Below are 14,584 nucleotides of genomic sequence, written 5' to 3'. Positions count from 1 at the left end.
GTTGTTGCAACCTAGACAATTCATTAATTCATGCAAAAAGAAGCACTTCTTTTCTTTTCAAGAAAAAGTTTGAGCCAAACACATCTAAGCATACAGAGATATGAGTTTCTCTTGATGTCCAAGAAGAAAGCTGGGTTTGACTGCTCTGTGGTGTCGTCTGTCGAAGTAGTTTATACGTATTTTTTTGACAGAAAAGGAAATGCTTATTTACAACAACACATTCGGATGATGATAATGTCAGGGGGCATTCATTATGAAGTTTCTTTCCCCATCAAAATTAGAGATGTAGCATTACTTTTATTACAATTGATAAACTCAGAATACGCAACTGTGGAAATGTAGAAGAACAGATAAAAGCCCTGATTGTTTCAGCTTTCTCTTTTCTTCTCTTTTCTTCTGTTCGATTTCTTTCACCGGCTTCAGTATGAATCCAGGAAAAATGCCTAGTCAGATCACCAGCTCAATTAGTCCCCGTTGGCACCCGTGGGTGGCTGGCTTTGTTTTTGGAAGTCAAAACAGAGAACTTTTTTTCTTAAAAATCACACATACCTGTAGGCAGGGGCTGGAATGAATCATCTAAACTTCTGTGAACAGAAACACACCCACATCCACCATTGAGCAGTAACCCCCCTGTACATTCCTTCCCGTGAAGTGGTGATTAGAGTGGAAATCAATTTGAGTTTCCCATGGCTAAATTGATATTATTACATTTACTGCAGACTGAATAATGGATGACGGCATCATTATATAGGGAAGTAATGGGACGAGACAAAGCACAGGTAGACAGCTCGCTGCAGGTGAGAGCTATAATTAGCGTCTAGTTCTTGGGACACCCACACAGAACCTTATGAAAGTACAGATGCATGCATATGTGCAGCTGTGGAAGACAGACTGCACTTAATAATTCCACTTTAGCCATTGTCTCTCTGTTGGTCACTGCTGTGTTACAGGAGTATGCTCAGTCATGCTCAAGCATCATGCATTTATTGAATCAAAGTGTTTCCAGTTGCCAAAAGCAGAGACTTGAGGAGTTGCATGTGTTTCTTTCTACTGGTCATTAGTTCTGACTGTTTGCTATTGTATTATAAACACCTGTTCACTCATTTTGCACAGCTGTTGGTTGCCTGCTGATCTGTCTGTGTGGTGAACAATTTCATAAAATTACTCACTCTGCAGGTATTGTGTTGTGGACACAAATTAGGTCAACATTTCTTTGCTCCACTATTAAATAGTTTACTAATAGTGACTATAACTCAAGTTGGAAACAATATTTTCACTTGTTCACCATTATGAACTTATATCAAGTTAGAGCTTATTAGATTAAAAAAAAAAAAGCTTTAAACAGTAAAGTTGAGATTTAAAAAGCAAGGTTGAGGTTTTGATCAATGAAAATTATAATTTTAAGAGAAAATCACTTTATGTTATATGTTTTACAAGTCACAAAGACAGAAGTAAAGAAAAAATATAGGCATTTTGAGCTTTGCCACAAAAAGCTGTGGATTGCACGTAATTCTAACATTCATTTGAGCAGTTGCAGTTGCTTTCACATACACTTTATTCCCCAGTACTACCATGTAACTAGCATGTGTGAAAGAAGTACTGTAAACAAGTTTTGTTAATATCAAGCACTTTATTAATTTGTAGTCTTGTACTGAGGGTATTGAAAAACAAAAGAAGCTGCATTTCAAAGTTATACATTGTATGTTTGTCTGCATTGTAATGTTTTGCATTATTTATATGTAATGTAAAGTTAATTAAGGCACAGTAATGTAAAAAAAAAAAACATTTATAGGTAGGCTCATCAGTGAGGAAAGGAGCCCATTAATGTGATTTCACATTCAAAAAAACATTACATTTACCTCACATTATAATTTATGGCAAAGGTCTGTTATGTACACATGCATATGACTTGTTTTCCAGTTGAACACAGAAGAATGTGTTCTGTTGATCAGATGCTGGTCGTCCATGTTATGCTAAAACGCTGATCCACACGAACAGACCTTAGAGTAGCATCAATAATCAGCTCCTATAGACACAAAGAGAGAGAGAGAGAGAGAGAGAGAAGGGGGACTGTTAATTTTTTTTTTTCTAAACATTGGCTTTACTTCTTTGTAAACCATTTCACTCATGTCATGTAAACAGCATGGGTCCTCGAGCAAGCCTCGGGTTATACATGTGATGAGATACTGTAAATGACAGTATGAACAGGCCTGTATGTGTTCAGAATAAAACTGAACAATTTTTGCATGTAGCAGACAGAAATAGCTCTCCCAACTCAGTGTATTTAAATGACACTGTGCCAGCTGCTTACTGCTTCTTTCAAGTTGTTACCCTATCAGACAATACTTAGGGAGATGAATGGATTGTCTCGTGCTGAAAAACCACTTATTACCATGCGTGTACTGTGTCATCCTCATTCCCTCTGTCTCCTTCCTCTCTGCCCTTCTTCCTTCCCTCTGCCCATCTTTCATTCTCCCTGTTTATCTCCCACCTCACTCTTCCTCTCTCCATCTGTTTTCTGTGATGCATTCTCTCTCCCTCTGCCGCGCTCCGTTCGTCCTTCCCTCCTTCCCAAAGATGGACTGTCTCTCTGTCTTTTCATTATTCTCAACTCATCCATGCATCCCCAACACACACACGCACATCCTCAAAATCCCTCTGTCATTCTGACTTTCCTCATCTGCAATTCTTGCCCTGTCTTCTAGCTTCTCCCTGTCCGTCTTGTCCAAGAACAGCATAAATCTAAGAAGTCCGGGCTTTTTCACCTACGATTATTTATGGAGCTGCCGTTGCTATCATTTTCACGCTCTTGATAAGCGCACTCTGTACAGTACACAACCTCGACAGGAATATCATATCACAGGCCAAATGAGGAGAGGGAACACATGTTATCCTGGTCTTGTCTTTCTTTTTTTTTCCTTTTTCTTCTGCTGCTTCACACTTTTGTAGTGGCAGTCCTCCACATCACCCATCCTCCACCTCAGACACATAAAGTATATGTTTAACTGTAAAATAGCAGTATGACCTCACCTCTTCTTCCTTGCTCCTGTTTATGTTTTTACATCTCGAGATTCTTTTACAGACTGTCTGCAACCCTGCCTAATGATTAGAAAGTTTGTCCTCCAGCCAGATGACCTCAGTTCAAATGCTGTTTTGGCGAACATTCACCCTACTCTGAAGTGTCCTTAGCTCCAGTTGAATCTTGCAGTTGACACTGCTCTCCCTACAGCGGACTACAGAGGAGATTTAGACACATATACTGTGCAAAACTTCCCTTGATGTAAAAAGCTTACAATATGCCAGTTCTCAATTTTCACGGTGGCCACTAAAAATGAAAGTTACTATGCTACTGCAAGGCACTTTGGACAAATGAATCATTATGGAGCAAGTGCTTTACCAGTGCATATGGCTTGGCTTTGTGTACACAATTCCCCATGATATTCTGTCATTTCTTTCTGCTCAACCACCGGAGCAGATGATGGAGAAAGCAGGAAGAAGTGACAATCATTTTACTTGAGCAGCTTTAAAATTGCTGTCCTAAGTCAAGTCTCCAGCTCTGTGTTCATTACTAAACAACAGTGTCAGGGGGAATGCAGAGTTGATTACAGCTATTAGATGACAAAGTGCAGCGCAGCAGGGGTTGGGTTGTGAACCTGATTGTTTTTTGGGTTGTTGTTCTTTGTGTGTGTGTGTGTGTGTAATGACAGTTTTTGATTGGCAGGGAAATGCTCAATCAACTTGAAAGCTGGGGTGTGTTTATGAAATGAGTTCATGTCATGATGAAAGAGGTTCACTGAGCTATGATATTAATGCACAAATCCACAATCAAATTCAATGACACTGATTGTGTGCATGTTAGACAGTGATTAATATGTTTATTTTAAGGTTATTAGAGCAGAAATTTAGCTGAGTTCACATGTGGGATGCGATGAAATATGTGCCCCGGTATACATGTTAGTTAATACTGCTCCATTACAGTTGAAGCTTCCCATCTTTCCCTAGCATATGCCACAGTCTCCTATTTATGTTCTTAAAGATCAGAGAATAACAATGTTTATAGCTGATTTTAAACAAATGTTTAAAAAATGTTTTTAAAAAAAAGGCAGTTCACCGCGAATTGGAAACTGGAGGCATTTTTCAGTTTTCTTCATATGTTTATGCAGATTGTTTAATGGTAAACTGAATAAAGCATATAAACAAACAAGTAAATCGGATCTACCACAAATTATCAGTCAGTTTCCATCTGTAACTATGAGCACAAAATACCCCTCATTTTACAGAAACTGGCATTTCATTTTTGTGGTCATAGACCATTTCCTGTACTTGAGGATATTGGCTGTTGAACTGTGTTTATCACAGAGAGGGTAGCGCACAATGACACAAAGCATGGAGAGTATGTATTTCTAAGCCTGGTTAAAAACTTGGAGGGAGGACAGCACTGTTTCTGGTTATAATTGATTCAGCTTGTAATAAACTAACTGTAACTAGCAATTTAATACAGATACAAATGAAAACTCCATCAATTATATCATGAATAAATTTACTATGATAACTAAAGGGTAAACATCCCAAAACTCTTCTGACCTCAGTATCAAGGTTGTGCTGCAGGGTCAGAGGATGTATCGTTCCGGTCGCGTCCGTTAAGGTCGCTGATGTGATCGCAACTCTGCCTGCGCCCCAAACCCTCACCACACCCAGGATCAACTGCTCAGCTGGGTCCAGGGCACTGTGGGTGACCTGACTGGTCAAGGTGTTCTGGAAGAGAAAGTGGGAGGAAGAAACAAAGATAACAAAACAGTTATTAGAAATTAGGTAAATATAGTGATTCATATTAAGTGATATCTGTTAAAATAAGATCCATCCCATTCATCATTTATTTATTTTACAGTAGTGAAGAGAAGTTCTGAAGCGTGTTACAGCCAGGTTATCAGTCTTGAACTTACAGTGTTTGTACTGTTTGCTGAAAATGTGCTTTAGTGAGCTCGAGTTCCACCCTCCCCCTTCTATTCAGTTTTATTCCATGCTTCATCTCTTTACTGAGTGAGATTTAACATTTGAGTATCTTTCTCCATATCATTAGTTTTATATCCACTGTATTATCATTTTTCCCCCTTGCCTTGCTTTTAGTAGATAATCTTCTGCAAGGAGATTTTGATTGTCTGAATAGTTTTAAATCTGTGCTTTCATCGTGCTTGTGCTGTGAGAAACACACGTGCTTCGGCACACACACTCACACACGTTATCAATTAACCAAAGCACTGACAACCCCTTAAAAAAACTAAGGAAGACTAAAATCTTCTCACTTTGTAAAAATGGCCTCGCTCCAAAGGTCCAAAACTCATATGGTGCTAAAGGAACACACACACACACACACCCATACACACAATCACACACATCTAAATTCAGACAGCCATCCAAAATGGCATACGATCTGCTAATCTGCCAGGCAGCACTGGCCTCATTGCCCAACTTATCCTCATCTTCTCACATCTGTCTGTTCACACATACACCCACACGTACACACATACAAGCACATTCAAACCCAGAAACACACACACACTTACGCTCTCTTTCTCTCCCTCCCCCCCCCCCCCCCCTTTGGCTGTCAGAGAGTGTGCCTGTTTTATCGCTGTGTGAAATTGCTTTGGAATGAGCCTGATGGTAGGCAGAGGACAGCCACAGATGTTTGGCCATGGTAGTTGTATGTGTGTATGTGTATACTGTAGATGCGTGCTTATAATATATGTGTATGCGTGTAGGTTTGTGATTAAATTCATGCTCATTAATGTGTGCCTGTGTGTGATTGTGTGCCTTTGCCTGGCTAAGAAGCAAATGTGGCTGGGTTAGTCCCATTAGTCCCAGCGATTAGGGAGTTTCTGTCATGTCTAAGTCAAAATGTGACTGTGGCCTGGTAAGCACTCACTTCTCACTGAACTTAGCCGTAAGACTTGTGTACATACAGCACAAACTCTCCGGCTCTATGTCCGTGAATACTCAATGTTGATGTCACAGTTGTGTGTCTGGGTTTGCGGGCGCAATTTCATATTTGTTGTCCTTCTTTTTTAACTTTTGGAACTGATTGGTAATGTCACGGTTCCTCAGAAAAGTGCATGTGCCAAGGTCAGTGAGGTGATGGAGCTGAGGCTGTATTGCTTGGGTTTCACGGTGCAATTTCGGTGCCCCTTTTGCTATTAAATCGAACCACCATTTCTGCATCTCACACCCCCTATTTTTACATTAATTTCTCTGGCTTTATCTGACAGACCACTCCAAAAATATATAAACTCCCTTGAATACACTTTAGTGCATCTACTTTGTCAGGCCCCTTGCCATGCCCTAATATTTAATTGGTTAAATACTGATTAATGTAGGTAAAGTGTCTGATCCAGAGGTTGTAGATGGAGTGCATCTTGTTGTTAAAACTGGATGATGGATATAGATATTCAGTCTACTCTAAGGGAAGGGCCTAAGTGAAACGTCTCATTTGTGTTTCATTAATTTAACCAGAACAGTATTCTGGTATGATATCTAGATACATATTTAAATCCATACTAGGTCAATGAGGCAAATGCAACACAGACAAAAGCATTTTTGTTTTTTGTTTTTTTGGCCATTTTGGAATGACTTGACATGACACGGTTCCTGTTTTTCCAACTGATGCAACAAAATTTGCTCTTTGTGTTTGTGATAAGAGGTTGTCTGAGCAGATAGAAATGTAAGTGCAATTTTGTGCCAAAACAAATACCAGAGACGCACTGTGCTCTGCATAAACACAACCACAGCTGCTCCACTCCAAACACCTCTGTGCGAGCATGTTAGCTTCCAGCCACGAAAATACTAAGCAGGTGCATGCACAGCAAAAACCTCCCATCTGATGAAAATGGCACTGTGACTTCATTAGGGGGTGCTGGCTCGGTGATGTATATAAATGAGTATAAAACTCTAAAAACTGACTTGGAAACATCTGCCCTACAGTATCTACTCTCTTATTCTCCAGACTTAAAATTGTAAAATTTGTAATGTCACCATGACACGTACAGAACTGTTAAGTTGTGCATAAAAAGCTATGAGAAGCCAATAAAATTGTAATTTATACCTTATGTAATTTATATATGAAATGTATCTACCATCTGTGTGTAACTCCTTTCTGCTACCATCCCATTTTAGTTATATCAAAGACACAAATGATTATTGATGATGTATATTGTTGTCTAATGAGTCTCATGAAAATGAATCTACTTCTAGATGAATATAATAGTGCTGTTATTAAGTGATTCAACAACATGTGTCAAATGTTTTTAATGTCAGAGCTTTGTCGCAGGCAAAAGTAGTAAAAGTTAAATTCAAATCACCACCCCAGAGCTAGACATAAATCCTGTGCTAATGGATTCCAGCAGTTAGCCTTTGACATCCACCTACCACAGCCCTGTTGCATGGTAAATTGTGGACGTATTCTCTAGTCTCATTGCATTAATAACAATAATGATGATAAAGAGAAAAAAGAGAAAAAGACTTGACATGTAGTTGGCCCTCGAACTCACCGATCCTGCTACAAAGGAGGTCAGCAGATATTGTCCTCTCTCAACTATGTCTGAGGAGAGAAAATAAGAGTAAATTACACACAGAGCAAGAAAATGGAGGGGCAGCGAAAATGGGTGTGTGACTATTTGAATGAATGACAGACGGACAGAGAGGTAGTGAGAGTGATCGAGCGATAGAGTGAGAGAGAGAGAGCAACAGTATGGATAAGACATGTTGACCACAGGCCTGAGTTGATACTTGTCTGACTGACTGGATGGACAAAATTAGTGATCACCTGATGAAGTGGATCAGTGAGTAAGTCATGTATTGAAGGGCTTCATTAATGAGTGAACAAAACACTGAGTAGTTGCATGAATAAAAAAAAAAAAAAAAAACCTCTCTGAAGTGAAAATCAAAACTGCAGAACTCCAAAAAACAAAAAAAAGAAAAAAGAAAAATACAGCCGAAAAGCAGATAATACAGGTAAGCTGGCGCTAAAGCGAGTGGCAAAGCAAACAAGAAAGACACAGGGATGCTATACTGCAGACAGAGACGCAGAAGAGAGGAGCGAGAGAGCAGATAAAAGAGGTGTGATGGAGAGCATATCTCCAGGCAGCGACACAGGGAATTACTGTAATAGTTTCTGTCACTCCCCTTCTCTGTCATCCCTCGTTCTCTCTCTATCTCTCCCTCTCTTCTTTGTCCCAACACAAACACGCCTTTCACAGAGGAGTGCATCTTCTCACAGAAGCACTTCAGAGGCTGATTCTGTTCATATATCAGTGTGTGTGTGTGTGTGTGTGTGTGTGTGTGTGTGTGTGTGTGTGTGTGTGTGAGAACGAGCACAAAAGTGGGGAGAGACTACGTTGTAGCTGACTATGTGAATCTGATAAAATCAATGGAGAAACTGATACACTGTAAAAACAGCTTGCTTTCTTATATTGCATACAGAGCATATGAGACATACTGGGATACTGCAGGCTTTCATGTTAATCTTCACTTCCTGACTTACAAACCTCCTTTCATAGATAGATTAATGCAAATTTTGAATGATGGCACTGAAACACCAACAATCTTTTTTTTTTAATCTGTAAATCAAAAAATAAACACAACCTTCGTTTTAGTACTTTTTGTCTGCAGTAAGTTTTTTTTTTTTTTTGTAAAATTTCTTTATTCTAAAGTCTTTTTTTTTCTCCTAAATGGTGTTTGGAGACAGAGGGATCATCAAAGGCATTATAATTCATTATTAAGGGGACATTAATGTATGTGCTAATTTCATGGCCATCAATTCCAATAGCCGTTGACATCTTTCATTCCGGACCAAACTGGTGCATGGTTCAGACAGATCGCCATTAATAGAACCATGTCGCCAGCATGGTCCAAAACCAAAAATACTATACCAGCTAAAGGAAATTACCTGCACTGACTCTTCATGAATAACTTCATGAAGATCATGAATAATCAGTCCATAAATACACGTGAAAACATGAAAGGACATGATATTCTGTGTGTGTGTGTGTGTGTGTGTGTGTGTGTGTGTGTGTGTGTGTGTGTGTGTGTGTGTGTGTGTGTGTGTGTGTGTGTGTGTGTCTGGTTGGGTGTTAAAGGGTGACTTTTCACTTACCTATTCCTTCTCCATCGTCCCAGAAGAGCGATCCTTGAGCAGTTCCACTGTCGCTCAGGGCAACGATCAGTCCTAAAGGATTCTTCCGACTGAAACGGAAGGTGGTAGAAAGGGTTATAGCAGATTGCTAAAGGACAGTGTCTATTAATACCTGCTGCTGAGGACAAATACATTAACATTCCTGCTGGGGGGATCCACCTGATCTCACCGCTGCTGGAACACTCATCACCTTCTAACTGCCTCTCTTTTTCATTCTCACTGCCTCTTTAACACACACTAACCATCACAGATGACATTCATTTCCATGAGAGTGGGTCATACATGGCAACTTACCTTTTAACAGAGAAACACTGAAACACAGCAGAAATATATACAAACACTGTAGTACCCAGAAGACAGAAGAAGACAGAAAACACACACAGGCTGCTGACCTGTAGCTGTGCGCTGTCATGATGTGTCAGCTATGATGTGTGAGCACTTACCTGTAATATGTAGTGTTCTCTGGTTTCTGCCAGGGTAAGATATATCCTCCTCTGACATGAAGGTTAATATGGTCCAAGGGTGTGGGCATGCTAACCATCTGTCTGCGCACTCCAACATTTTTGGCCTGATGAAAGCAGCAATAATTACATACTGTGAACTTACTAGAAATACTGTAGGTAATTAAACTTTGATTCATTTTCTTCAACAATTCCTTTGTGGGAAATTGCCATTTGTGCACTGGTAAATCACAAAGGATGCAGTAAAATATATGACATCTATAAAAGCTACATCTGAAACATTTATGTAATTTATTACACATCAAAGGAAGTTTTTGATAACTTCATTATTCCAGTGTTTTCCACTTTGTCCTTGGTCCTTTTGTCTAACAGCCTGATCCTCTCTGTATGCTGAGGGGACAAGTTAAATGGCAGTAACCACTCCTCTCCACCATCCCATGGCCCCATTTAAGCTGTTGTTTCCTATGTTTTGTTTGGCTTTATCATGCTGTCCAACAGATGGGGAGTCCCCTAGCTAGAAAGAGACAGACTGATTGGATGTTTGCTTTTGTCATCAAGGCACCTTCTGCAGTTATTGAGCTGCGTCTCCTTAATGATGTTGTCCCTTATTACTTTGTCATTTGGCTTTTTGTTGTAGTTGTGGTTTTAGTGTCTTTTTTGTGTTGGTCTGCCTACATTTTTTTTTTTTTTTGTAAAAATGATGTTTAGATGTAAAGCACCTCATTGATTCAGTGCTTTGAATCCTCATCACAAGAAGTGGTGCACAGATGTACTTTTATGTGTTCTGAAATTATCAAAGTACATCCACATTATGCATATACTAATCAGCCAGTCAGATGCTGTTACCTCTTTCTGCAATGTTGCTTCAGCACTATCTACTGTATTGTTTACACCAGGGGTGTGATTGAATGCACAGATGCAAGACAGGGTAGGGCAGGCTTTGGTTTTGGGGAAGACTGTCTTTCTAATTGTTTTCTGGTTGTTACGGTCACACAGACTCACCGTGTGGAAGTCGTACCAGCGTGTATTTGGAACATAGCCATCCACACTCCTGGCTCCCTGTCAATCACAAAGTCAGTTACCCAAAATAGAAATACAGGTCAGAGGTGATGGACTGACAGCTTTCCCTGAAATGATTGAAAACCTGCAGCTATGATATCTCAAATTATGCAGGGAAAAAGAAAAAAGCTAAAGAGTGTTGTATGCGTGCTTATACCTGGTCGAGGGCAGGGGTGATAAGTAGAGCGGGTCCCCAGAGGAACTGCTTGTAGATGTCCCATGTAGTTTTATCTTCCACAAACCTGTGACACACCAACAAAGAAGCCATTAAACCTGACTGGAAAATAAATGTTTCTATTGCTCTCTCCTGTCTCCTCAGGCCAGACGACTGTTTAAGTACTCATTCAGAATTCAATGATTTGAAGACGCAAGCCAAATAACCCTGCCAGCTCCTTAAATACCATCTGTGACTTTGTAAGAGTCTCTTAAAATGAATAAATATGTTGTTCTTTTTTTTTTTTTTTCAAAAAGTTTCACACATTCACATCTGCAAAATGCCAAGTGCAGACAGTGTCATCTACAGTTGGCCTCCACACAGTCTCACAGGATTTGAAGTGCCTTGCTCAAGGGCTTCTTAATGGCAGTTGTTGAAGCCCAGAACATACTTCTAATTTTCTTACCTTGTCAAGTTATTCAAATGAGCAAATGTCACAAACCAGCTTTTCTAACCTCACTGAAAAATGCAAGGATATATTAATAGAGGGTGATTATTTTCTCCCATTTAACTTAACATCTGTGGCTAATAAGGGAGGCTTTGATGGTAACATATTCCAACCAGTTGAAAATGAGTTGGGCATTAAAACACAGTGGTGCTGAAAACGTGTTGAAGCACTAAAATGAAAGCTCTACCTAAATTGGTTTTTAGTCCAGCAACCACCTCATGACATTCTGCATACTAATGAGAAACAGCGTAGTATAAAATCAGGCTATCTTGCCAGCAATCAGGATAAAAGATCCATGCTGTTAACAAGTAAATGATTTGATTAAGTGATTACATGTAATGCAAGAGCCATGATGTTAGCAGAAAAGCCAGTGTGTGCTGTGTGTCCTTGCTTACTCATGCAGGAGAGGTCTGACAACTGTACTTCCTTTGGTGTGAGCCTCAAACATCAGTGTGTACAGGTAGGGCAGGAGGGTGTAACGGATGTTCAGGACGTCCCGGGACGCCTCGGAGAAGGTGGAATTCCAAGCAACAGGGTCTTGTCTCTGACAGAGGAAATTTTGTTACAGACAGGTTAACCAAAATGAATAGTAAAAAAAAAAGAAAAAAATGTCTATGTTAATTATTTGTTGTGACAAATTCCACCTGTTTTCAGGGTCTTGAATATGCACTTGATGCCTACGTACATGATATTGTCCGAAAGTATTGAGGGTAAAGTTGCAGCTGTAAACTTCACCAAATACAGTAAAGAACATGATAGTGCCTCTAAAGTTATCCTTGGTAACTTTAGAGTTACTGTGGGGAAATAAAATACTGTGGATGTGCTTGTAAAAAACTAATAAAATTTAAAATACCTGTACAACATCCACTGACTGAGATTGTTTACGTGTAGCTAGAGACAAGTGCTCAGTGTTTGCGTAAACAGATTCACTGTTTCAATAGATATCCATTTCAAAAGCTCCGGCTATGGTTCATTTCTCTCAGTTACAAGAACAGGTACACAGAGACGTATGCAGGGCTATGCAGAAAAAAAAGCCAGCAGAGTTTGAATGTATTAGTTTTAGATTTGTCTGTGAAATCAATGTACATTTACACGCAGATGCATTTCTCTTCTCTTGTCATTGTGTTTGCAGGGTTGACTCTTTCCCATTTGGATTTCACAACAGTGCTGAAAATGAATAACTCCAGGCATGAGGTGAGACTGACAGCAACACAGGCTGGTGTGTAGCTAGAGGAAGAGGAAATGCTCAAACGGCCTGTGTATGCACTTATAAATGATGCTCAGCCTATTCTGCCGCACACTGTGCTGACATTTACCTAATATTAATTGCCAACAAGTGTAACATCCCCTTAAGAGACAAGGATGGAGAAAGAGGCCACGGTGTACTTTTGTAAATATGGGCCACTATAAATGTATTAGCACATTTTCTGGAACTGTAGCGAGGACAATAATCAGCCTGGTCAAGTAAGTACACGCACACACACACACACAATGAAGATTGTGAAGATTTTCAGCTGAAGCGTGTCATCACCATATGCTCCTCCCCATGATACCTTGTGTGTGTTTGTGTGTGTTTGTGTGTGTGCTGGACTTGCACAGGAGTGTGCATATGCATGTGTTTGGGAGGATTCTGTCTCTGTGTTATGGAGTTAGGTGTGAATCTGTGTGTACGTGTCTCCTGTCTTTCAATTTAAGAAAAAAAAAATTGTAAGATGTAATCATAAAAATCACCACAGAGTGTAATGAAATGACAGACATTTTCTTCCCAGCTGCAGTTTAGCTGGGTCAGATTTGATAATAATTATTACCCATAGCCCAGTGGTTCCTAAGTACAGGCCTAACAGCACATGATTGAATACAGAACATTTCTATTATCTTATGACCTAAGGAGTTTACCAGATTATTATTTAATTTTCTGAGCAAATTCACAAGATTGTAATTATCTGGAAACCCAGGAGTTCTTCTACCTGCCTGCCTTTTCATCCTCCATTTGTACCTCATGCCTTACAATCGGATGTGTTCACTGGTAAGTAATCACCCTGATAAGCTGTGTGTGTGTGTGTGTGTGTGTGTAAGAGAGAGACAGCTAGAGAGACTGATCAAATGACTTTGAATAAGTGTGTATAACCTTGCTTTGCTTTTACAATTAGAAAAAGTACATACAGTCAATTCAGACTCAGTAGAGTTCTGCGTCCCAGCCTGAACCAGATTAGTCGAGACAAGGTATCGTGTTTTGGGGCCAGCTTCAGGCAGTTTTGTTGCTTTAAGCTTCAGGCCCAAGGTTAAATTCAAATCTGATTTATTAAGACATTTCTCTATTTTATTTTTCTCTCTGTCTGAGCATTAACAGGTCTTGCATTTGTCACAAATGATTTAACGTGGGGGCCTGCTGTGGTGGTGTGCCACCGTCTTTCATCATAACCAGAGAAGAAGAATATCACAGACACCAAGAGGTAGGGTTTTGAAAGATCACATCTTACATATATGTGGGAATGTCCACTAATATAGTATATCAATAGATGATTATGGCCCACCAACCCAAAGAAACACTATAGGAAACATTTGCTCATTCGCACGTGGTGTCTGTGCTGGGATCTGGTGCAACGATTCTGAGAAAAGCCGCATGGTAACTGATTACAGGTTAGATATTATTGCTACTCTTGCATCCTACTGGTGCCTTGACTTCACGGACCACGTCTACATATGAAACTGTGCTCAGGTATAACTTAAATACTAACTAAAAAGACTGTCCCCTAAGTTACACTTTGCTGGTACTTTGCTGGAAGCTAATGCACTGGTGGAATATCTGAAGCACACAGGTCTGGTTAGACAGCTGACAAAGACACTCATCTCCCCAGTTTTGTGAAAAGCTGAATAGTCATAGAGTTGCAGGATCAATAACGAGTTGCCTCATATTTTGGATTTCTCAGTAACTTAAGATACCAGCATCCTACTCTTATATATGGTTATTATGTGCAAAGTTAGTTTGGTCTCTTTGCTTTCAAGAGCAAAGCAAAAACTCTGTGGTTTCAAAAGGAGTAATATGAAGACTCCGGGAAAATGTGTCCAGCATTTTTCACTATTTTCTGATGCTCTATAGGCTAAATGACTAATCAGTTAACCAAAAAAATAAATGACAGTTTTGATATTGATTCTGTCATAACACAAGAGCTCAGATCCTCAACCAGATAATCTCCCAAAAACTTGGTTTATACTTT

General features: G+C 39.7%; 1 protein-coding gene across 3 annotated transcripts in view; it reads right to left on the bottom strand.

The window, feature by feature from the left end:
- Window positions 1-1,836: 1,836 nt before the first annotated feature.
- si (sucrase-isomaltase (alpha-glucosidase)) overlaps window positions 1,837-14,584 on the bottom strand; it is a 60,109-nt gene continuing 47,361 nt past the window's right edge. For all 3 annotated transcript variants that reach the window (XM_041046169.1, XM_041046170.1, XM_041046171.1), the window contains exons 40-47: window positions 11,762-11,910; window positions 10,862-10,946; window positions 10,648-10,704; window positions 9,628-9,752; window positions 9,146-9,234; window positions 7,542-7,591; window positions 4,585-4,755; window positions 1,837-2,026 (exon numbers count right to left, since the gene is read on the bottom strand). In XM_041046169.1, the coding sequence (XP_040902103.1) occupies window positions 1,949-2,026; window positions 4,585-4,755; window positions 7,542-7,591; window positions 9,146-9,234; window positions 9,628-9,752; window positions 10,648-10,704; window positions 10,862-10,946; window positions 11,762-11,910 (804 nt within the window). In that variant the 3' untranslated portion in view covers window positions 1,837-1,948. The remainder of the gene's footprint in view (window positions 2,027-4,584; window positions 4,756-7,541; window positions 7,592-9,145; window positions 9,235-9,627; window positions 9,753-10,647; window positions 10,705-10,861; window positions 10,947-11,761; window positions 11,911-14,584) is intronic.

The sequence above is a fragment of the Toxotes jaculatrix genome, chromosome 9, assembly GCF_017976425.1.
Source record: "Toxotes jaculatrix isolate fToxJac2 chromosome 9, fToxJac2.pri, whole genome shotgun sequence".
Taxonomy (NCBI): domain Eukaryota; kingdom Metazoa; phylum Chordata; class Actinopteri; family Toxotidae; genus Toxotes; species Toxotes jaculatrix.
This window is presented reverse-complemented; position numbering and strand designations above follow the sequence as displayed.